At 32.3% G+C, this 24,583-nt stretch overlaps 1 protein-coding gene across 1 annotated transcript; it reads left to right on the top strand.

The window, feature by feature from the left end:
* The first annotated feature begins 10,092 nt into the window (after positions 1-10,092).
* LOC115953538 lies at positions 10,093-10,921 on the top strand. Its single transcript, XM_031071256.1, has one exon. It carries the CDS (start codon positions 10,226-10,228, stop codon positions 10,520-10,522), a length of 297 nt encoding a protein of 98 aa, XP_030927116.1. The 5' UTR covers positions 10,093-10,225; the 3' UTR covers positions 10,523-10,921.
* Positions 10,922-24,583: the final 13,662 nt, after the last annotated feature.

The raw sequence follows: 24,583 nt of genomic DNA, 5'->3' as shown, positions 1-24,583 counted from the left end.
TCCGTGGCCCTGAAGAAGTTAATACTACCTAGCATCTTGAGGGAAAGGGCAAGGAATCACATGTAGAAGTGCATGAGAGTATTGATGAAGATGGATATGGGCCATGGATGGTAGTTAAAAGGAAGAAGACAAGTCCAAAACAAACGAAATTAGTTGAGCCAACCTTAGTTAGGAGGTTCGGTTCTCCTAGTTTGGTCAGCCCAACTAGAACAAGTATGGGAAAGTCAGAAGCCCATACGCCTGTTGGGGGCCCAAGAATTTCCTTTAATTGGAATAACATGAGGCATGAGGGCAATAAGGAAAAGACTAGTGCATGCAATATAGCTAGCAGTCAGATAGAAAGCAAAGGAACTTGTGCCAATGATTATATGGGTTTGGAAGCTTGTGCCCAATCTGAACCTAAGGACAATATGGCCAGTGGATTGTCAAATCCACCAGAGAAAGGGCTCACCAAACACAGCAGAGATAGGTCTTTTCTGCCTAAGAAAGAGAAAAAAATTAAAATCCTTTCTTAAGGAGTAGCACAACTGAAATCAAAGCAAACCTTTACTAAGTCCCTGAGTGTAGGCAGAATTAGTGAGGTGGCTGAATTCACAATGTTGGGTGATCAGAGGCCAAAGGAAGGTTGTGGCAGTGCCCAACGTGGTGATCGAGCAAACAAGGGCAAGGCCAATGGAGGTTTGGGGGTGGTTCAACGAGGAGTAGAAGGAAGCATGGAGGAGCTTATTCCCTCTCAATCTGACGAGTTCGATGCTGAGGGATCTGCCTCTCATGGATCCGGCATGGCACTTATGGCTAAACCCCTGGTGGAATATCAAGTCGAACCTACCAGCGTAACAGGAAGAGTAGATGGTGTTATGGAGGACCTACCTGGACTTTTCTTTGGTGCCAGTCTTGTTCGCATTGGACAATCTAGTCAATTTAGAGGAGAGGAAAATTATGGAGAGTAAACCAATGGCAACCAGCTGGTACAGGAATGCTTACATCATGAGACTGATCCAAGTGCTGAAAATCAAGGAATTCCAGGTTCTAATCAGCTCACAACTGAGGGAGATGAGTATATTGGAGCACGGAGCCTTGTTTACAACCTTGGAAGGCCAAACTTAGACTAGCTTGAAAGAGATGGGATGGAGCTTGATCTCGCCAGGGAGAACATTACCTCATCAAGATAAATTCCCTGCCCCCAATCAATCTGTTACATGAAGATTACAATGAAATAATGGGCATGAGATCCACGCCTAATTTGGGGAAGTATCTTGGTTTTCCACTGAAGCAGCTCGGTTCAAGCAGCCAAGACTATAACTTTGTCATTGAAAGGGTGCAAGCTAAACTTGCTGGTTGGAAAGGGAATCTTCTCTCTTTTGTTGGGAGAATTGTTCTTACCCAATCTATTCTGACCACTGTTCCTTTGTATGCAATGTAGAATGTTATGCTCCCTAATCGTGTTCTTGAATCATTGGATAGGGTAATTAGGAATTTTATCTAAGGGTCTACTCCGGACAAAAGGAAATTGCACATGGTTAGTTGGAGCATGGTCACCAAAGCCAAGAAGGAGGGTGGGCTTGGTCTGCAACCTGCAAAGCCTAAAAATTTGGCCTTGATGGCCAAGTTGAATTGGAGATACAAGATGTAGAAAGATAAGAATTAGGCTAAGGTTTTATGCAGCAAGTATAGGAATCCCAATGAGAGTGGTTCTTATGTTTGGAGGGGTGTGAAGCAGGGTAGTGGCATTCTTGAGAAAGGAATTAAACGGGTAGCTGGTTTTGATTGCAAGTTGAGTTTTTGGTATGATAAATGGATGGATATGGTTAAAATTAGAAGCTTGATTGAAAGCCCTTTAAGGAGGGAATAGGATAAGTGGATGGTGAGGGATGTCCACGTAGGGGAGAGGTGGGATTTCTCCAGGTTTTCTTTTGTGTTTCTTGATGAGATTTTGAGGATGGTTAGAGCTGTGCCTTTCCCTTCTAGTCATTGGTGTGAAGACAAAGTAGTGTGGGGTCACTCACCATCGGGGGAGTTTGACCAAAGGACTGCCTATGCCATTGCTAGAGGGGATAGTGGTCTAGCTGCCAGGTTTGAGGGAGATCGGGTTTAGAAAGTGGACTCCATGCCGAGAATTAAATGTTTCTTGTGGAAAGTCTATCACCGAAGCATTCCAGTGAAGGAAGTGCTCTATGGAAGGGGCATCACCCAAGATGCTCAATGCTGTGTCTGCAACATTGAAAGGGAGTCAATCATTCATGCTATTCGAGATTGTAGTTTTGCTAAATCTGTTTGGGACAACTTCAACATAGCTTCGGATTTTCCAGATTTTTATAGCTTAGACTTGATTCCATGGCTAAAGATTAACTTAAACCTTCAATCCCACAGATCAGATTTGATGCTGTGGAAGGTGACGTTCTCCTTTGTGGTTCGGAATTTATGGGTGCATAGGAATAATATTGCTTTTAAGGGAGTAAGGTTGAACCAGAACCTTTGGTCTCACTAGGATGGCAAATGGGCGGGTTTGGGCAGGTTTGGGGTGGGCATAATTGGGTTGGGTATATAAAACCCATTTAGCTAATTGCTTCTAACCCAAATCCAACCCAACCCAATTATTATGGGTAAACCCCAACCCACCCAATTACCCAATTATCAAAATTACCAAAATGTCACTAAAGTGAAAATGACCAAAGTACTCTAAAATCTTCAAAAATGACCAAAATACCCCCAAATTTAAAATGACCAAAATACACCAAAAACCTAGAAAATAACCAAAATACCCCCGAAACCTAAAAATGACCAAAATATCCTAGAAACCTAAAAAATGACCAAAATACCCTTGAAACCAAAAAATTACTAAAATACCCCCGAAACCTAAAAATTACCAAAATACCCTCGAAACACAAAAAATGACCAAAATACTCTCGAAACCTAAAAAATAACCAAAATACCCCCGAAACCCAAAAAATGACCAAAATACTCCCGAAACCAAAAAATTACCAAAATACACCTGAAACCCAAAAAATGACCAACATACCCCCGAAACCTAAAAATTACCAAAATACCCCTGAAACTTCAAAAAAGACCAAAATACACCCGAAATGCAAAAAATGACCAAAATACCCTTAAAACCCAAAAAATGACCAAAATAACCCTGAAATAAAAAAAAAAACCCAAAAAATGACCAAAATACCCCTAAAACCTTAAAATGACCAAAATATCCCCCCCCCAAAACCCAAAAAATGACCAAAATACCCCTAAAACCCAAAAAAATGACCAAAATACCCCCAAAACCCAAAAAATGATCAAAATACCCCTAAAACCTAAAAAATGACCAAAATATCCCCAAAACCTAAAAATTACCAAAATAATCACAAAACCTACAAAATGACCAAATACCCCCAGAACCTAAAAAATGAACAAAATACCCCTAAAACTTAAAAATTACCAAAATAATCACAAAACCTACAAAATGACCAAATACCCTCAAGAATCCAAAAACTGACCAAAATATCCCTAAAACCTAAAAATTACCAAAATACCCCCAAAACCCATAAAATGACCAAAATACGCCTAAACCTAAAAAATGGTCAAAATACCCCAAAAACCCAAAAAATGACCAAAATACTCCCGAAACCTAAAAAAATTACCAAAATAATCTCAAAGCCTAAAAATTAACCAAAATAACGCCAAAACCTAAAAATGACCAAAATACCCCCGAAACCTTAAAAATGGCCAAAATAACCCTGAAGCCTAAAAATTGACCAAAATACCCTCAAAACCCAAAAATTAACTTAAATACCCCCTGAAACCTAAAAAATGACCAAAGTACCCCTGAAACCTAAATATGACCAAAATAACCCTTAAACCTTAAAATGACCAAAATATCATCGAAACCTAAAAAATGACCAAAATACCCCCGAAACCTATAAAATGACAAAAATGCCCCTTAAACCCATAAGTCGATAAAAATACACCCTAAACCTAAAAAATTACCCAAATCCCTCCTAAAACTAAAAAATGACCAAAATACTCCCTAAAACTAAAAAATGACCAAAATACCCCCTAAACCTAAAAATGACTAAGATAACTCGGAAACCTAAAGAATGATTGAAATATCCCCAAAACCTAAAAAGTTATTAAACAACCTCCAAAACCTAAAAAATTACAAAAAAATGGCCCAAAAATCTAAAGGTTAATGAAACACCCCTAAAACCTAAAAAATTAGTGACATTCCCTCAAAACCTACAAAATGACTGAAATACTCTTAGAACCTTTAATTTAACGAAAATACCCTCGAAACATCCAAAATACCCCAAACCCCTATTTTGGTAATTTTAGAGGTTTCGGGTGTATTTTGTTCATCTTATAGGATTAGTGGTATGTTGGTCATTTTAGATATTTTGAGTGGTATTTTGGTCGTTTTATAGGTTTAGAGGTATTTTGGTTGTTTTAGGGGTTTCGAGGTATTTTTGGTAATTTTAGAGGTTTCAGGTTGTTTGTGGCCATTTTAGAGGTTTTGGGTTTATTTGGGTCATTTCAAAGGTTTAGGGGTATTTTCGTCACCTTATTGGTTTGAGGGTATTTTAGTCATTTTTTAGGTTTCATTGGTATTCTGGTAATTTTTTAGGTTTAGGGAGTAATTTGGTCATTTCACAGTTTTAGGGGGTATTTTGTTCATTTTTAGGTTTCTAGATTATTTTGATCAATTTTTAGGCTTCAAGGTTATTTTGGCCATTTTTTAGGTTTCGAGGGTATTTTTGTCATTTTTTAGGTTTCGGGGGTATTTTGGTCATTTTTTAGGTTTTGGGGTTATTTTGCCCATTTTTTAGGTTTCAAAGGGATTTTGGTAATTTTTAGGTTTCGGGGGTATTTTGGTAATTTTTTGGGTGTCGAGGGTATTTTGGTCATTTTTTGGGTTTCAAGGGTATTTTGGTTTTTTTTTTTTTTTTTTTGGGTTTTGGGGGTATTTTGGTAATTTTTAGGTTTTGGGGTATTTTTTAGGTTTTGGGGGTATTTTGGTCATTTTTTGGGTTTCGGGGGTATTTTGGTCATTTTGTAGGTTTTGGGGTTATTTTGGTAATTTTTTAGGTTTTGAGGGTAATTTGGTCATTTTTTGGGTTTTGGGGGTATTTTTGTAATTTTTAGGTTTTGATGGTATTTTGGTCATTTTTTGGGTTTTGTGGGGTATTTTGGTCATTTTTTAGGTTTCGGGGGTATTTTGGTTATTTTTTAAGTTTTGAGGTTATTTTGGTAATTTTTAGGTTTTGGGGGTATTTTGGTCATTTTCTAGGTTTAAGGGATATTTTGGTCTTTTTTTAGGTCTTAAGGGGTATTTTGGTCATTTTTAGGTTTAGGTGTTATTTTGGTCATTTTTTAGGTTTAGGGGGGTATTTTAGTAATTTTAGTGGTTTTGAGGTATTTTAGAGTTGGGTGATTTGTAGAAATGATAGTTGGATCATAATTGGGTCAATTAGGTACCCAATTAAAACCCAATAAACATTAATGTTAATTGGGTTTAATTGGGTTAATACCCATTTAACCCAATTAATAATTGGGTGGGTTTGGGTCTCATTTAAGTGGGTGGGCAAATGGGTTTGGGTTGATTTTGACATCAAGCATGCTGCCACTCAGTTTCTGCTCTGTGCTGGTAAAACAGGTAGGGCAGTGACCAGGGAAGCTAAGAGAGTCTGTTGGTTGAGATCGAGCCCTGGTTGGGTGAGGTTGAACACGGATGGCTCGTCCTTGGGCAATCCAGGTAAAGCTGGTGGAGGAGGTTTAATCCGAGATGAGAACGGAAGTTGGATTAAAGGTTTTATCTGTAATATTGGGTTTTCCTCTAGCGTGGAGGCTGAGTTGTGGGTCCTTAGAGATGGTCTTTCCTTGTGCTTATCTCTTAACATTCCTGCCGTGGAGGTTGTGATAGATGCTAAGGTTGTATGTGATTGGATTACCAATAGTAATAGTTCTAATCTTAACCTTTCCTCATTAATTGTGGACTATAGGACTTTTCTCAGTCGCATACCTCAGGTCAAGCTCAATCACTACTTCCATGAAGCCAACTAGTGTACGTGTTGATGCACTAGCCAGGAAAGGAAGTCTCTACCAGCAAGATTTCATGATTTTTGATAGTCCGCCTATGGATATTTTGATGCTTTTGTATTATGACAGTATTGCCAAAAAAGAAAGAAAAGAGATATGTCACATTTGTACTAACCTGTTAAATTTATAGTTTATTGATCTGTTTACTAATGGAATAGATACAAAGTGTTCATGTCAAGTGTTATCATCCAACCGAAATGTACGTGCAGGTAACGGTAACAGTGAATCAATGAAACACACAAAATAACAACAATGATAATAACTCCAATATAGAAAAGTTGTACCTGTACCTGTCTGAAATCGAATTGAAACAATTAACCAGTACAAACTCAACTTAGGATTGATATCACTCGTTTCCATCTTGATTGTCTTTGGACAGGTATAAGTGGGTCAATAAGAAATTAACAATTATCGATTACTATTTCCTAATATTACGTGGCAAAAGACAAAAGTTATCATTGCATTTTTAATATATTTTTACTTTGATTCTAAATATATTAATATTTATGAATTTAATTTCATTATATTCTATTATTCTGCTCCTTTCAGAATGGGCGGCCTAAGCGAGGTCATCAATCATTATAAGCTCAATTTAAAAAAGCACAATATGGCCTTATACTCTGTACCTTTATTGCCACAGCCACACTAGTCATTTGGCCAAGAATGGTTATTGCATTTTTAATATAACAAGAAACAGCTAAATTAATATAACAAGACAAAACCCTTTAAGAGAAGTTCCGTTCCGTAAAATAAAAAATGACTTCGGTACTAGTCATTCTTTTCATAGAAATTTGTCTGCAGTATTATTCTGACGCATAAATAATAATAATAAAACACAGTGAGTTTTTGGTTAGGCTTTTCCATTTCCAGAAAGTTACTTTTTTTTCCACAATGTCACAGCCATTTGAAAGATTTTTCATATTTAAAACAACCAAAATTTGAAAGAAATTAATACACACGCCACACCGTTTGCAAATCTGGTTTGAAGTTCCAGCACCAATAGAGTGCTAGGTATATTCGTAATATTAAGTCCTAAAATGACCATTCTCTGTTATAAGGTGCTTTTTTTTTTTCTTTTTTTTTTTTTTTTTTTTTTTTTTTTTGGGTATAGCATCTGATTTGATAAAGTTTATGTTTTGTTTAATAGTACTAAACCAAGCATCTGAAACAGGCAGGCAGATTTGGACACTTCTGCCCTGAAAGCCTGAACACTATATATATATATATATATATATATATATATATATATATATAAAAGATAGAATCATTCTCTAGCTTAATTTAAGTGTAAATGTGTGTGAAACTCTTTCATGGAAACTTGAACTACAGCTCTTACCCCCTCACATCTCACAAACACTTATACTTGTAAAATGACTATCACACCAAGGATGTGTAGTGGTAAACGCAATTTATACTTGTTACACAATATGTGCGAAATCCAATTTATCGAACATTTTAACTTAGCTTTTGTTTGGTATATTTTATCGACTAGTTTATTTTTTTAGGCAAATGTATAAAATAAGATAAAACCATATTGTTATCTAAGTTATTTTTTTAGTAAAATAAACCAATAAAATAAATTATACCAAATACACACTTATTATTTTTTCTATCCAAGCAGGAGAAAGTTTGGCTATGGCTACAACTCTCACTAAAAAATAAATAACTTAACTACATATTTTAAAAATATAACAGCTGAATTGCATGATCTTTATGTTCTTAACACATATATCAAATTTTGTGTCATTACATGTTATTTACTATTCGATCCATAAACTTATTTTTTATGTATAATTCTAAACTGAAAAAAAGTGAAAATTTATACATTTTATTGATAACATAATTATTAATCTTTGATCTTTTGAAAATTTTATAAACATGAAGGATATAAAAAGAAAATGTAATTTAATGGTAGACTTGTCAAAATTTATATCTAATAAAAAGATACTAGGCAAAAATGTAGCCAAACTTTGGTTCATATAAGACTGTGCACTAAAGTTGGTAAAACTCTTGAAAATGAAATTGGACAGGTTGGATTGGATTTTGCACACTAGTTTATAGGATAATGTTGAGTTAAATTAATGCTATTGCCGAATGGAAGATGCAAACAGAATAACATTAATTTGGCCCCCACCACAAAGATTGAGAGGGCTAGACATAAACATCTTTATTTTTTGGACGAATGGGGATGTAACACCTTAGCCATGATAGTGCCCGAAATGGTTTTTTATTCATGTTGATGTCTCTTTTAATTTGTTTGGTTTGCCTCTAAATCAAAAGGAAAAATTATTCGAAGTTAGAACCTTGAAAGTGTGTGACACTAGCTTGATGATCACTCTCTTAAGCTCTCTTTACCTAACACCCCCACATAAACTTACCGCACGCAGTTTCCTTTTTGCTTGGGAGAGCCTTTGATTTCAGCTTTGAAGCTAAAATTTCTAGTGGAGAATGAAAAGTACAAGAAGATCAATTTTTAGCCGTATGATGATACGATGATGCAAACAATGACTTCATCTAGGATTGAGACAATGGAGTCGGTATTTGTGACGAAGCAAGCAAACCCCATTTGCAATTTTGCATTGTCAACGGCCTTTTTATTTTTTTTAATAATAATTTTTAAATTTTATTTTATTTTTATTGGTCCATTTTTTAATTAAATAAAATAAAATTATACAGTAAATCTTAGCAGCCAGTATTAACGGTTTAGGAGCACGCGGTTGAGACTTGAGACTAGTCGTATATATATTTGCTATGTGGTAGACTAATTAAAGTTTGGTACGTTTTTTTTTTTTTTTGATGGGAAAGTTTGGCACGTTGATTTGATGAATATCGTTGACTATTATGATAGTGAATTTCAATTTAAACATTCCTTGCTTTGCTTGGTTTGCAGGCTATCCTTTTTTTATAGGGGCGGTTTCATTCCTAATCTGTGGAATTTTTTGTAGTCAATTACTTTTTCTCGAATTGTAAAAATCAACAATAAAGATAAGAATTAGTCATTTAAAAAAAAAAAAAAGAGGAAGCTGCTAAGTGTCTTATCGATCATTTGATCATTGGTCAATTCCCGACAAATTCGGGGGGTTTATCCGAATCAAAAGTCCTGTAGATCAGAAGACCATTTACACCTTCAAATTTCAAATACATGTAGCTGGTTTTCCTTATGGTCATAAAAGTTGGACAACCTATAATTAGTAAATTAAAACAAAAAGTATTCTAGGAAAATTAACAGGTGAGCAATTGTTAATAGAATAATACTAGATATACAAACTTTTTTACAAAATTATTCACAAATGGCTGATTCTGTGAATAGTTATTAGTAAATTAAAAAATAATATTATTGGTAGACTTATATGAAAATCAATAAAAAGCTGACCGCATCAACTATTTATAAATATTAGTAGCCAACAGATTATTTGACAGATAAATACTAGTAGCCAAGTAGAGATTACACCACTAGGTTCCATAGTGTTTGTTGGGGGAAATTAAATAATTTAAATTACCAACTTGATGAATCTTTCACATCTGATCACAATCATGCTATCATTTGCGTAGACAATTGGCCAAGCATGATTGGATTTTTGTATCACTCGTGTTAAAGTTACATTAATAATTTATTTCATAACTAAAACAAAAAACATATAAAAAATGTGACGATATGAATGAAACTAACAAGTTATTGAATGGTCATTAGTTTAGGAATGAGAAATTAAATAAACAAATAAAATAATTCAAAGTCGACCAATCTTGTTTAAAAAGTTAAAAAAGACCCTAGAACCAAACCTAATAAAGAATATAAAAAATAATGAAATAAACAAAGAGATTAGAGTGAGATTTGGTAAGACGTAAAGACAACTAGTTGGGGTTGTAGTTTGGATATAGCTTTCATTGTGTATAGCTTTCGAAATCAAGGTCTTCGTGCGGTTTTGCGTTAAAGTCTCTATGGGCTTGGCGTGAAGAGCTGGACTCCAATCCATTACTCCACGTCATCAACCCTTCTCATCCTTTTTTAAACCAAACATTACAACCCCTTCTTCTTCAATTCACTTCTAACTAACCATAATCACAATATCTCTCTCTCTCTCTCTTTCTATATCTCTCTCTTTCTCAAATTCTCGCTCGCTCACAAAACCAAAAACCAAAAATGGAAGGTCTTATTCCATTTGTATACAGGGCCATAATGCAACACAAGAATGGAAATCAAGGCCATTTACCACTTGGGTCATGGTTCAATGAGTCACCCTCAGCTTCCTATATGAGACTCCCTGGTGATTCAGGACGATTCCAAACCTCAGACGTACAACTTTTTCGTTCTGAGTATGGGTTTTCTTCTACTTCTTCACCATCTTCCAAGGCTGTTTCTACTAAGACCCAAGTAATTGTGTCTTCTGGGGTTAAATCTCCATTTTGTTGTTTGACTCCTCGTCGAGTGGCAGCATGAATATTACTACGTGTCTGAAGAAAAAGATTAAGGCAAGGAACATGTTTTTAGTAATGGTCAGGTGTGATATGTAATTGCATCTAAGGCCATTTCTATGTGATGGTTGAAAGTTGAATCTTTTCTTACTTTGTTTCTTTCTTTTAAGGTTGTAATGTAATGCATAAGCGTGTGGAAAAACCGAAGGGACCCTACGCTTTTGCTTTGTGTTATTGTGTTAGTGTGAATTTGTGAAGGGGGAAAGTTAGGTTTGTGGATATGTATTGTTGTGGATTGTGATGTGGAATGGTAAGAAGGTGGGTCCTATCCTTCATTAACTGTAAATTCAATGTAGCAGTTGCTTTTGTTCTTGTTGTGTTTCTCTTTCATTAACCCATTTGTCTATGGCTGACGTTTTCTTGATATCCCCTTCTCTTTCTTAATTGTCAAGTTTTTTTTTTTTTTTTTTTTTTTTTTTTTTTTTTTAACATAAACATGGTAAGGAGTAAGGAGATCCAAGAGTGGGCCAAAAACATTGTTAAAAACCAGATAAGATTTTTTGTTTTGTAGTGGGACCAGTTGTAAGTTTTTTTTTTTTTTTTCAACAAAGGAAAATAATTAGATTAACTAGCCATAAAAACTGAGGTAGTGGCTATAAGCCTTAAAGAGTACAACCCATTAGCATCAGAGTTCACAATTACATTAAGATCATAGGTAGGTGGTCCATTATTGCTGCTCTTATTTGCAAATTGTAATGTCCAACCATATTTTCAGCATAATAATAATAATAATAATAATAATAATAATAAAGTTCTCACCATCTCTCTACAAGATGTTGTAGATATGCAGGCGGGTTGATACCTCCTTAAGCACTAAGTACCATCTCTCTACAACCTAATGTTGTATGTATCAAGGTATGTCGATACTTTCCTAAGCACTAAGTGTGTGCTTGGGGGTTGGGGGGCCATCTCTCCGCATGTTAAAGTTGTAGATAATAAGGCAAATTGGTACCTCTCTAGACTTCAAGCACTGAGTGCGTGCTTAGGTTTCATTTGGTTGGAGGGGTGGAAAAATTGAAAGATAGAAAATGAGAATAAAGTAGAAAAGTTTGGAGATAGAAAAAATTTTTAGTTTTCTTTTTGTGTGTTTAGTTGGAGGGCTAGAAAAGTGGAGGGATAGAAAACTCTTTTATTTAGTTAAAAAGAAAAGTGGGAGGATGGAATTAAAAAGCAGTTTTTATGAATTTACTCTTATGCTCCAATTACATAGTATATAAGAAATAATTAAGCAAATTATGAAGGTGACACAATATAATTATTACTTTATTCTAACTTATTTCTCTCTATTTATTTTTATACATAAAAAATAGGATTAATTAAAATATAAAGAAAAAAATTCCAAAATTGTGAAGAACATTGGTATTGTTTTTCAAAAAAACAAAAAACAAAGAGTAATACTACAGCAACAAATTATTTTGCAATACTTTTACAAAATGCTATTTTTGCCAACTTTTTACTAGTTATCACTTAGGCCCACCAATAACATCATTTTTATATTTATCAATAATCACTCACTACATCAGCAGTTTGTAAAAGTTTTTGTAAAAAAAAATAAAATGTATTTCTAACATTTTCCAAAAATAAAAACAAGCAAATGTTGCGTAGATTTTGAAGATAAAAAAAAAAAAAAAAAAAAAAAAAAAAAAAAATTATTGAAGTTAATCATAGAAGGATGGTAGCAAAGAGAGAACAAAGGTAGAAGGATTTTTTTTTCTTTTTTCTTTTTTAAAGCCTAGAACTCAATTTAAATGTGGCAAAATTGTACTTTGCTCTCCCCTTTTCTTTCCAAATTAGAGAGATTGGTTTTTGGTGAGCTTCAATAGAAAATTATTGAGCCCCACAAAAATTTCTTCCACTTTTCTCTCCTTTCCAAACAATCTTGAAACTTATTCTCTCTTTTTTTCTGTCCTTCCAATTTTATCTCCAACCAAAACCACTCTTAGGAATTGAGTTTAAACAGTGGAAGCAACGTATTAGTAAATATTTTTAATCATCTCAAAAAAGAAAAAAGGAAAAGAAGGTTGAGCTTGCTATAGGAAACAAGATTATCAGTAAATTTCTTCTATTAGGGTCAAAAAAGAAAAAAAAGAAATTCATTTTGAAAATGGGTCCGACAGTTGCATCTCTCTCTCCGATTGGTACGTGCTTTCCAGTTTCAAGCTATCCGGCAACAAATGACTAGAATTGCAACACTAATATCTCCGACAAACAACGGACCGTTCCTTTTTTGAAAAGGCTTCAATATGGACCAATTCCTCCAAGTGCCCTTTAGGATTAGGATATTCTTTAAAATATTGAATAATAATTAATTTAAAATGGCGTAATATTATGTTTTTCTCTATATTTCTGAAACAACAAATCTTTACCTTGAGTTTTAACTCTTTTTTCATTGCCAAAGTAAATGGAAAACATCCTTTCTCCATGAGTTATGGGCTTGTAAAAGAAATGTGATACAAAGCGTAATGTACCCTATTGTCATTGTCTCAATCATCTTTATTTTATAAACTTGGAAGGTAAGAAAATATGTATGATCAAGCATGCCAATATAACACATATAATAACAGTTTTGCAACTAATCTTAGGGTGAAAATAAATTTATACCCATCAAATTTGTGGTCTCTTTTAAATCATTTTATTGACCCTCAAAACTTATAATTTATATTTTCAAAGTGTTACAACAATTAAAAGAGTCTGAATTTGATAAGGATAAGGTGTAAAACCCATGTTTTACACCATCCAATAGGAGATTATTACATTCACATAATACTTAAAATTCAATACATCCTACTACACCTAATAAAATTTCAATAAACTCTTAATTTTGTTGGATTTGTAATGAATATTAGAATTGATTGGGTGTAGTTATACTTATTCTTAAATATGTGATAAAATGATCTGACATGTTAAGATTGGAAGGGTAAAACATGAGTTTTACACCACATCTTTATAGAATTTAATCTCCAAATGAAAAAAAATATATATATATATATATATATATATTTATATATATATATATATATATATATATATTTTTTCTGTCAACACCTTGGAATCATGCTGTTAATTAATCCATCCATAAACAATGTCATTTTGGATTTAAAAAATGACATCATTTTTAGATAGTTTAATAGCGAAATTGTGACTGACCGTGGTAGAAAGAACACATTAATATTATTTAAATAGTTGGGAGTATAAGAAATTTAAGGGACAGATTTAGAAAGATTAAGAGAAATAGGTCATCTCTTGTATTGGTTAGCATGCAACCAATTGCATGCAAGTGCTACGCACATAAAAAATAAACAAATGGCCATAAGCATAGCTAGTTACCAGTTTTATAAAATTTATAATATGTGGTTCAAGCCAATGGTTTTTATGTTAAATGACATTTGTTTTAATATTTCCAAATTGATTTTTTTTTTCATTCAAATCCCCCTCCCAATTTAAAATTTATATCAATAGCATTGATATTATTTATATAATTGAATGTCTCATGATAAGGTGTAAAATTATTGAGTTCTTGGAGGTTTTTTTTAAAAAAAATGCTTTTTTACTGCTTTCTTCACTAGACTTTATTTTATTTTTGTGCATATTAGAGAGAGTCAACATTTTCACAACTAAAAACCCAATGAGAGAGAGAGAGAGAGAGAGAGAGAGAGAAAGATGGCTGATTCTGGCGAAAAAGATGGCTGAAATTACTTAGAAGAAGGGTAAAAATTTAATTTACACTATGGCCAATTTATAGGGTGCAATCATAAGGTTTAAACTTATATATATCAAAATAAAAATTATCACATAAAATGATATAAAAACTTGTAGAAAAACAAAATAAAATAATATGTGTCCAAGTAGCAAAGAAACTATTTGTGAGGTTAAAAAATTCAAAAAAAAAAAAAATTATACATAAAATTAGAATAAATGTACGAAAATATCACGTTAAAAAATGCAAATGTCCAATTAGAATATTCAAATTGGTAATAAAATTAATTTTTTAAATATTCAATATAGAGTGCGTAGCAAATTTTATTAAATTTGATCTAATCTTATAGGATAGAAAAAGATTTATTTAAAACTTATAATGTTAAGTAGTTTAAATGTGAAATTCAATTAAAAACCTTCCATTATACTTTCCAAGCAAATAAATACATATAAATGTGCGCATAGATTTACATATATAATTGCATTGTATATATAAATATATGTGTGAATGTGTCTATATATATTGTAGGGATAAGGGCCCAAAATCATATATTGGACCTTAGGCCTTGGCTGAGGATGTTGATTGGTTCGAGGACGAATAAATAGTAATAAGGGTGTTAAGTTCAGAACCCCATTAATAACATGCAAACAAAAAGGTTGGGATAGGTGGTATGAGGAGGAGTGTCTCCTCGGATAAACGAAGTACAGATCGAATGCATATCCTATTACTCAAAGTGATCTTTTAGGAAACTCTACTGATAAGGGCGTGCATTACGAACACACTGGAAGAGTGGGAGCCAAGAAATATTTAAGAGAAAGCTACTACTACCGTATTAAATGTTCTACAATTAATTTTCTGGCTGCATTTATATGGAGAAGATCCCTGAACAGTATTGCATTGGTTATCCTAACTCATAGAGGGCCAGAAAGGGTGTCTGATGCGACAAGCACTCAAGTAGTGGTTTGGATGATCAACAAATGGAGGGTCAAGATCATTAGAAGGGAGATATATAATGTAAGCGGCCCTTGACAATGGGGGGGATCGGAAAATTGGAGGAGAAAGCACTGTAGCAACTTGAACTATACTTGTAACTATTCCCAATCAATATATACTAGAACATACCTTCTTGAATTGGGCCGAGGGCCAATTTACTTTGAGAAATCCAATCCATTTCTATTTGATTATCCTTTAAACTCCATTATAACTGTTGTCGCATTCATTAGAACCTAGTTTTCCAACCCACTCTCTACAAATTTATTATATTGGACTTATTGGGCTTGGATCCAGTTATACCTTAGGCCCAAGATTCAAACGCGTCCCTATACACACACATATAAATATATAAATATATATATATATATATATATATGTATATATATAATTTTATAGTGTTTTCATATTATATTTAGGTCCTTTGAGTAAAAGTTGTTGACTCTTATAATGAGGTTAATGTATTAAAGAATTTTAAATTAGTGTAATATTTTCCTTTAAAAAAAAGATAGAATAAAAAATGGCAATTGAATAATGCTTCCATAACATGATTGGTATAATATTCAAAGGAAGAAAAGAAGTATGGACCTTTTTCTATTTTATATTTTTTTTCATTAACCCCACTCTTTCTCATAAGGTATAACCCACCATTCCCTATATGAGAAAAGGTGAACTCGAAGAAATAAACTTTAGAGTTGAAGTAATAATTAATTAACTAAAATAATTATTGTTTCTTATATGTTTTTATCAACATGTTTAAAATTTATATGTTTGTAAATATGTTTGAATTATTATATTTAATTAAAATACTAAACTACACCTTTGAACCATAGAATTATTATGTTTTGTTTTTTAATTATCTTTCTCAATTCAAATTCAAATAACACTCCCTCTTTCAAGCGATAAGGCTCATTAAAAAAAAAAAAAAGATTTGTCTAGTTGTATTAAAATGAATAGAAAAAATTAAAACTAAAAGTTTAATATGCTATAAAATTATTATATTTTAAAAATGAATAATTCTTATTGAAAGTAGTTCACATTTAATATAAGACTAACAAAATTCTTGATTATTACAATGAGTGATAAATACTCGCACCAAAAGTATGTAATTGATTTGACACGTGATACAAAATTAGACATTTAGACTTCAATTTTAGTGGACTCAGTTAGCTCATTTGGTAAAATCTCTGATGATTGAATAAAAGATCCAGAATTCAATCTCCACCTATACTATTGTTCGCCTCTTCTTAGCACTGGACCTCCACACCTTCAACTGAGTCATTGCTGGAGCCTAGAGAAGATGCTGAAGCAGCCTTTATGGATTTGGGTTGGTTTTTTTGGACGTTAATACTTGATTTGGAATTGTTTTTTTTTTTTTTTTTTTTTGGGTATCTTGATGCGTTTTTGTTAGATTCCTACGTAGGTGAGTTCAACCCCTAAGAAAATCTTATTGTATATATTATGAGAAATTTATTTTTTGACTAGCTAATTTTGTTTGGGATCCAAATCATAATTCTTGTGTGAAGAAACGTTTTTGGGATTTTCTTTGTATTTTAATTCCAGTATTACTCTGCTATGATTTTTCTTTTGATAGGATTTATTTAGTTAGTATTAAAGTCCTATCAATTATTAAAATGTATGTTCTTCAAATATTTTAATTGATTGCTCTTTAATTAGAATGTACATAAACGTGAAAATACTTAAATTAAGTATTATTGTTTCCTAAAAAAAGAGGGTTGAGAGCAATAAAAGGATTTAGTAGTTTTTTTTTTTTTTGGTTGAGAAGAATGATTTAGTAGTAAATGAATAGTCATTTTCAATAAAATATCTTTATAAGTCTTTTAGTTTTAAGAATAGATGATGTGTCATCATGATATATATGTTTGAAAAAAAAATGCATTTTTCCTTGATTTGAGGATTCAAATAAAATATCTTTGTGTGCATCCTTTGATTTGAGGATTCAAATTTTATAATATATATATATATATATATATATATAATAAATAGATCGATAGACATTTTTCCTCCTCATTTCTCCAAATTTTTGGGAGATAAAGTTTTGGTGGACTTGGTGGCAAATACTTAGACACATACATACCTTTCCTCACCATTTTCTTTTGCGAACCAAACGGATGAAAATTTCTTTTTTCCTTCCACTTTTCTTTCACATATTTTTCACCCACTCAATTTTCACCAAATCAAACACAACCGTATGATTTTGCTCGACTTATGCAATAAATCCAACCTTCACCCTCCACCCCACTCTTATAATTTGTCTTTTTATTTTTGTTTGTAGTTTTGTTTTGTTTGTTGTTTTTGCATTCCTTTTTTTTTTTTTTTACTTGATGGATTTCCTTGTATCAATTTCTTCTTTATATAGTTCAAAACATAATTATCTGTGTGTATTATGCCGATGCACATATTAATTAAAAGTCATAATTAAGAAAATATTTCAATAATGTCATTAAAATTCAATTATAAAATAGATAATAAAAATGAAATAATAAAAATCACTTCAAGTTACATGGTGAAAAGCAGTACTGTAAGACCATATGTTATTAAAACAAAGAATTAAAATATATTATAAAATAATTCAAAACAAAAATGATAATCCATTTAAATTTCATGAAACTTTTTGATAATTGGATGTCAATCTGAGTAATATTTTATTTTTTTAATAGATAATAAATTTTCATTGGAAATTACTTATTGTAAGGGCACGATTCCTTTGCGACCCACTAACATTTTTGGGCTCACGCAATAAAGGTCCCTCACAATATGATTTGTAGAGAGTGGGCTTGAAAAGCTAGCCGCTGGCCAAGTGGCGATGCCCGGTCATGGCTTTAGAGGAAGCTCTAAGGCGTCGTACCCCGTGGGATGGAGCTCCTCGGAGCTGATCCGAGGACCTTTTGAGATCTCATCCCGGTTACCCAACGGCGGGATTTCTTCCGTGAAGTCCAATCTGGTTGAGATGTTTCCCCACGTAGTCTTTCTTTTTTCCCTTTGGGGCTGGGTCTCCCCCTCGTGATTTACTTACTTCCTTATTTTATACTAGCTTGCATTCGCTATCCTTCGTCCACGTGTAGGGTCAATCTTTACAATCACTGACATTTGTCCCATCAGTCCAATCCCGGAATTGTTGGGGATGGTTTGATAAAGCTGCAGAGTACGGCTCTGTCAGGCGCTGGGTCTTATCTGGAAGGGTAGTAAGGATAACCTCCCCAAGGTATCTTGGATCTCCTTACGAATTCGTCCCTATACCAGTTTCACCCCTTTGTTCTGGTGGGACTATGGATCTGCCGAGGACTACACTGTCCTCGGCTGCCTCCCAAAATTCCTTTGTGCTCTGCGTTGTAGAGCTTGGGCCACAGCTCTCCTCGGATTGGGCTTTCGGACTCTCTAAGGGCAAATGGGCCTGGTCCACGAATTGTTGGGCCCCACACTTATATATATATATATATATATATACACACACATATAATGAGTCACATGGTATAATTATGTTGTACAACTTATAATACTTAGGAAAAAATTGCCAAATGCCCTTTTCAGGCAAAAATAGCAGCTCTTTGCCCCCTTTCCCAAACTAATTAGGAAAATGTCCATCTTTAAAAACTCAATTTGTGATAAATCGAGTTAGGCCCTATAGCGGCGTTTTTAAAGAGCCTATAGTGACGTTTTCAAGACCTATAGTGATGTTTTGTAACTCGACCTCTATGAAATCGAATTATAGGTAAAAAATAATAATAATAAATAATTACCTATAACTCGATTTCATAGATGTCGAGTTACAAAACGTCATTATAGGTCCTTAAAACGTCACTATAGATCCTTAAAAATGTCACTATAGGGCTCTAGAATTTTTTTTTTTTTTTAACTCGATTTATCTCAAATCGAGTTACAAAAGAGGGACATTTCCTTAATCAGTTTGGAAAATGGGGCAAAACGCTGCTTAGTTTGGGAGAAAAGGGTATTTACCCATTTTCTCCATAATACTTATATTGAGTTAGTTATAGTATTGATATGATGTGTAAGAGATCCCACTTTTATTATTAAACCAAAAAAAAACAATAGTAGATCACTAAAAATAATTTTTTTTGTTGAAATTTAATTTTTAGAAATTCTTGGTAATAGAATTTTAATCAGAATAATATTTTTGAAACTTTAGCAATAGAATTTTAAAATAATTATGTGATTCACTTTAATTTACTTATAGGGATCACATGACATAAGAGAAATAAGGGAAATAAATAAATAGGCGAGGGCATCCACGTGCATGGTGCAATCACAGTGCATAGGACACAATATTAATTATATAGTATATATATATGATATATTTTGGAGATTAACTTATAATATATGTAATTTTATTGTAAATGTTTTAGTGACAATAAGTAAATGACTAATATATATATATATATATATATATATAACCGAAGCCTTTGCTAGCTCCACAATTTTCCACATCACCTTCTTTTTTTTTCTTTTTTTTTTAAATTCTTTTTAACGTTTTGTTATATTAGAATTTATCAATTTAACTCTCCCAACAATATACAATAATACAACTCTCCCATTAGCCTTCACGTCACTTTTTTTTTTTTATAATTCTTTTTAACGTTTTATTATCTATATATATATATATATATATATATTTATATAAAACACTACCCATACCCGGTAATTTTTTTCTTCCTACTCTCTCAACACTATCTCTCAAATGCAAACTCAGCCCTAACAAAACCCATGATCAAACTCACTCCCATCTCCTTCTTCTTCTTTAACTCTCTTATTCAATGCAGCTCCCTCATTCTTTTCTCAGCCACAACTCCTCTGGCTAATGTCAATTTTGATTCATGGTTATTTTGTTCTTGAGTTTTTATCATCTGGGCATTGATTATTTTTTGGCCCCCTTTCTAGGCATTTGATTTTCAAGACTGACTTGAAGAATTTGGATCCTTTTCCGTTTCTGATGTTGGACAATTTTTCAGGTATGAAGAATTCTATTCTGATCTTTTTCAAGTTTCAATTTTATTTGATTGATATGGGTTAAAATTCATATTGAAATTGGTTTAAATGGAACAGAGCCTCAAAGTTATTTGATTTTCAGGACTGACTTGAAAAATTTGGATCCTTTTCCATTTCTGATGTTGGACGATTTTTCAGGTATGAAGAATTCCAATCTAATCTTTTTCAAGTTTCAATTTTATTTGATTGATATGGGTTAAAATTCAGATTGAAATTGGTTTAAAAGGAGCAAAGCCTCAAAGTTATGTTTTAATTATATGTCTTCAATTAGGTTTTCTATCGATTTAGGGATTTCAAATTCTACAGGTTTTGTAAGAATTAATGGTTTTTTTTTTTTTTTTCTGTGTTTTTGAAAGGCCTAAGAGTTGGCCTGATGATTGATGTAGATTGTGGTTTCAGAATTTTCAATAATATGTATGGGCTGTGTGTTGCAGATAGTTATGGGGTTTAATAATAATTTTAGGCACGGTTGATTTGATGCTATATAGTTATTGGGTTTTGTTTTAGAAAATCTTCTGTTTTGAAAGACTCTTATTGAGTGGGTACAGGTTGTGAACTCAAATTCTCCATTGAGTTTTCATGGATTCACAGATATCATAAGTTAGATTTTAGGAATTAACATTTTGAATTTGTATTTTTGGATTTATTCTTCCACAAGGTAAAACCATTTTCCTTTTTGTTTCAATGAATTTTTATAACCTATATATAAAAAAAGAAGTAAGGAACTATGTAGGGCAGTATATATACTGATAGTTGCCACTGTTACTCCCAAATTCTATGGAACTATGTTTTGAACTCTTGATTGAAGCTTTTAGGTAACTGCGAGGCTCCCTTTGATTTAATTGAAGTCGTGATTATTTATTTGATATTTTTCTTTTTTCAAATGGGAGTTTTTTTTAATTTTTTTTAGTTTCTGTTTTCTGCTTAAGTATCATGCTTGGTGTGAGCAGAGTGTTCTTGCAGTCTCCACTATTACTGTCAATTCTTTCATCTCTCTCTCTCTCTCTCACACACACACACACACACATATTTATATGTTATTTTTTCACCGGAAAATTGATATTATTATCCTGAGGACTTAATTGGGATTTATGTATTCTTTTTCAATTTGATTAGTGGTTCCATGTTTCATAGTCTAATTTGTTTTCGTCATATCCTGTATTGTTTAGGCTGTTTCTGCACAAGCATTGCAGGGGAACCACTATGGACTGCGGTTCAATGCTCACCCATTCAACACTAAAAATGGTTTGCTTTGTTCTCTCCAATCATATTTATGATTCATGTATAAATTTAGATATCTTTTAAAGTTTTATCTAGGAGAATTGTATCAATGATGAGTTCAAAGCTAAGTGTGTAAATTACATGATATGTCATGTGTGTAGTTAGTGAGAATATTATTTCCTTAGGAATTTTTAGATATTGATGTGAAAGCCATCTTAGTAGTTGTGTCTCTATTTAATGCTGCTTTTATTTGCTTATCCCACTTTGAAGACCATTTTTTTTATTTTTTAAAAATATTAGTTTATTACATACCATGTGTTGGTTTTAAAACTAATGCTTGACGGGTAGTTTTATGTTATTAATATGTTACCTAAACTTTTGATGATGGATGTGTCTATTTCAACAAACAGTTTCTAATGGATAACAAAGTATACTTGGATTAGCAACCTATATACATCTCTTTATATTTTTGTGATCGGTTACATTAAGTAACAACCATATCTTCATATCAATTATATACCATTTTGTTTTGAGTTGTCTTTCTTTGTAGTTGGATTGTCATCTCTTTTACCTCATTGAATGTCAGATGTTGCAGGTTCTTTCTATTGTCATGATCCAAGGGGAAACGGTGTTTATTATCGTCCCAAATTATTGTCTACAATAGCCAGGATTTCAGTGCATGGCATATTTAAAGAGTCCAAATTGAAGTGTTTCAATTATAGGAGAGAGTCCCCTTTATATATATATATATTCTAAACTGTATTCAAATCAAATTCAATAAATTGATTGATATGCTTTTTATTGCTATTTTTTTCCTAATAAGTAAAAGAAAGAAGAAACATAATGGAAAACTTTCATTTGTTATATATTTTTGTTCTTTTACCATTTTTGCAATAGTTGATATTGTTCAATTTTCCTTTAATCAAACGTGATTCCAGTTTTTGAGTATGTTGAGTCATATTATGAGTAGAAAGCCAGCCTATTCATTTTAAAGTGAGTTTTTAAGCAAAGAAAATATATATTATTTTTCTCAAATTATTCCGTGCATTGCACGGGTTAGCGACTATGTACAATCAAAGTGGAAGAGACAAATAGTTGTTAACATTTACTTACACAATAATTTTCCCGTGCATTGCACGAGTTAGCAACTAGTTATTATATAATTTTACAACCCTTATATAGTGTATCATCACTCATCAATTTTATAATTTTACATGGAATGTTTTTTTCTTTTTCTTTTTTAGATAGATTTTAGTTATATAACTTATGATAATATATATATATATATATATATATATAACAAAAATAGGAGAAAATAAGAAAATAAGCATTTTAATCTAAAGGAAAGATAAATATTCTTTTGAAAACTAAATCCCTCTTTTGAGATGATATATGTTATTTGTAGATATTTGTATTGGTAAAGTATTATTACGTACACACTATCTTTATGATATATATAACAATCCCAACCTAAATTGTGTATCCTTACATTTACAAGTATGCATCACTTATAAAATAAAAAGCTCATATATACTGTTAACTCTCGACGTCTCCTTTAGAAATAATAAGAAGTGTAAGTTCAATTATAAAGCTGTTGGCGCTATATTTTATTATAATATAAAGAGAGAGAGAGAGAGAGAAGAGAGGTTTGTGAGGACGCAACATGGATTGTGATGTCTGAACAAAATGATGAGCCATGGCCAAAAGACCTTATCCTTAATTAACTATATAATTGAATATATGAGTTGCTTCTGTAGTTCGTTCTTCTTTCCCTTTCTTTCTCTCTCTTGGACTTGGTCTTGGGGTGTGGTTGACGTTTTCTTTTTTCTTAGGATGTGTTTGAATATTGCTTATTATTGAAAACTGAAAACTAAAAACAATATAGCAAAATAATTTTTAAATGTGTAAATAGTATCATAGAACCCATTTTTAATGAAAGTTTTGCTAAAAAAGAAGTTTGTGGATCCCATAAACAGTACACGAAACCCATTAGAAAAGCATGAAATGCTCTTTTCAAAAAAAGAAAAAGAAAAAAAGAAAGAAGGTGAAACATAGACACTGGACGTGGCCGCTATATCCAAACAGATACTTATTCGTCATGTTTTGATTTAAAATTTTCCATGGAGATCAAAGGGTTGGTCAAACACATGCAGATCGAGATCCATAATGACTAAACTTTGTTTTATATTTTTGGTCCAATAATTTTTAACTTTTAGGATGAATTCGACACAATCATTTGCACTTTGGATAGTTGCCTTATCTGTAATGCCCAACCATATCTCCATTTGGTCCATGCTTTGAATTAGTATTCAGTCTAAAATTAAGGGACTGGAATTGCAAAATCGAGCACTCATAATTGGCGAAGTTAAGTTTTGTCCCGATGGACACCACAAAGCTCCATCAATCCATCATAATTTCATATAACATACAATTCTTTTTATATGGGGTAATCCCTTCACAAAAAATGATGATTCACAAGTAAAACAAATATGGTTTTAATGAACAGAAGTTTACTGCCTTTGATATTAAAACGTGCACCATTGTTCTGAGCCTTCTGACGTAAAAAAATCATTGTCAAATTCTTTTCCGATGATTGTTCCAATTTATCATTGAAATGGGATATTCCGATATCAGTTGATTTCAGCATACTGTTTCAAGGTTATTATTATTATTATTATTATTATACACACATATATATACACACACAAGCCATATCACACTTGCTTCCCACGTGCGATGAGACTTTTTATTTTTTATTTTTTATTTTTGGGTTTACACGTTTTACTAATGACAGTTTTATTTTATTTTTTATTTTAAGAAAAAGTTGTATTAGTCCTTGACTACTAATATGAGAGAGAAACAGTTTAGTGATAATAAAAATTAAAATGGTATGTTTGTGGAAAAAAAAAAAGCAATTTTATTTCTAATTTTTTTTTTCAAAAAGAAGAAGTTGTGATAGCTAAAGTGAGAGAAAAATGTGGAGGTGGGAGAAAAAACTTTTTTTTTTTTTTTAATTTAGCTAAAAATTAGGAGTTTATATATATATAGCTACAAAATCGATTGTAGCTGAAAGTTACAACCTTACTCAATATC

Source organism: Quercus lobata, chromosome 7 (assembly GCF_001633185.2).
Source record: "Quercus lobata isolate SW786 chromosome 7, ValleyOak3.0 Primary Assembly, whole genome shotgun sequence".
Taxonomy (NCBI): domain Eukaryota; kingdom Viridiplantae; phylum Streptophyta; class Magnoliopsida; order Fagales; family Fagaceae; genus Quercus; species Quercus lobata.
Note: the sequence above shows the minus strand (reverse complement) of the source record. Positions and strands in the feature narration are given on the sequence as shown.

Bases quoted from the DNA above. Each gene is read 5' to 3' on its own strand.
- LOC115953538 (XM_031071256.1), top strand. From the start codon at position 10,226: ATGGAAGGTCTTATTCCATTTGTATACAGGGCCATAATGCAACACAAG.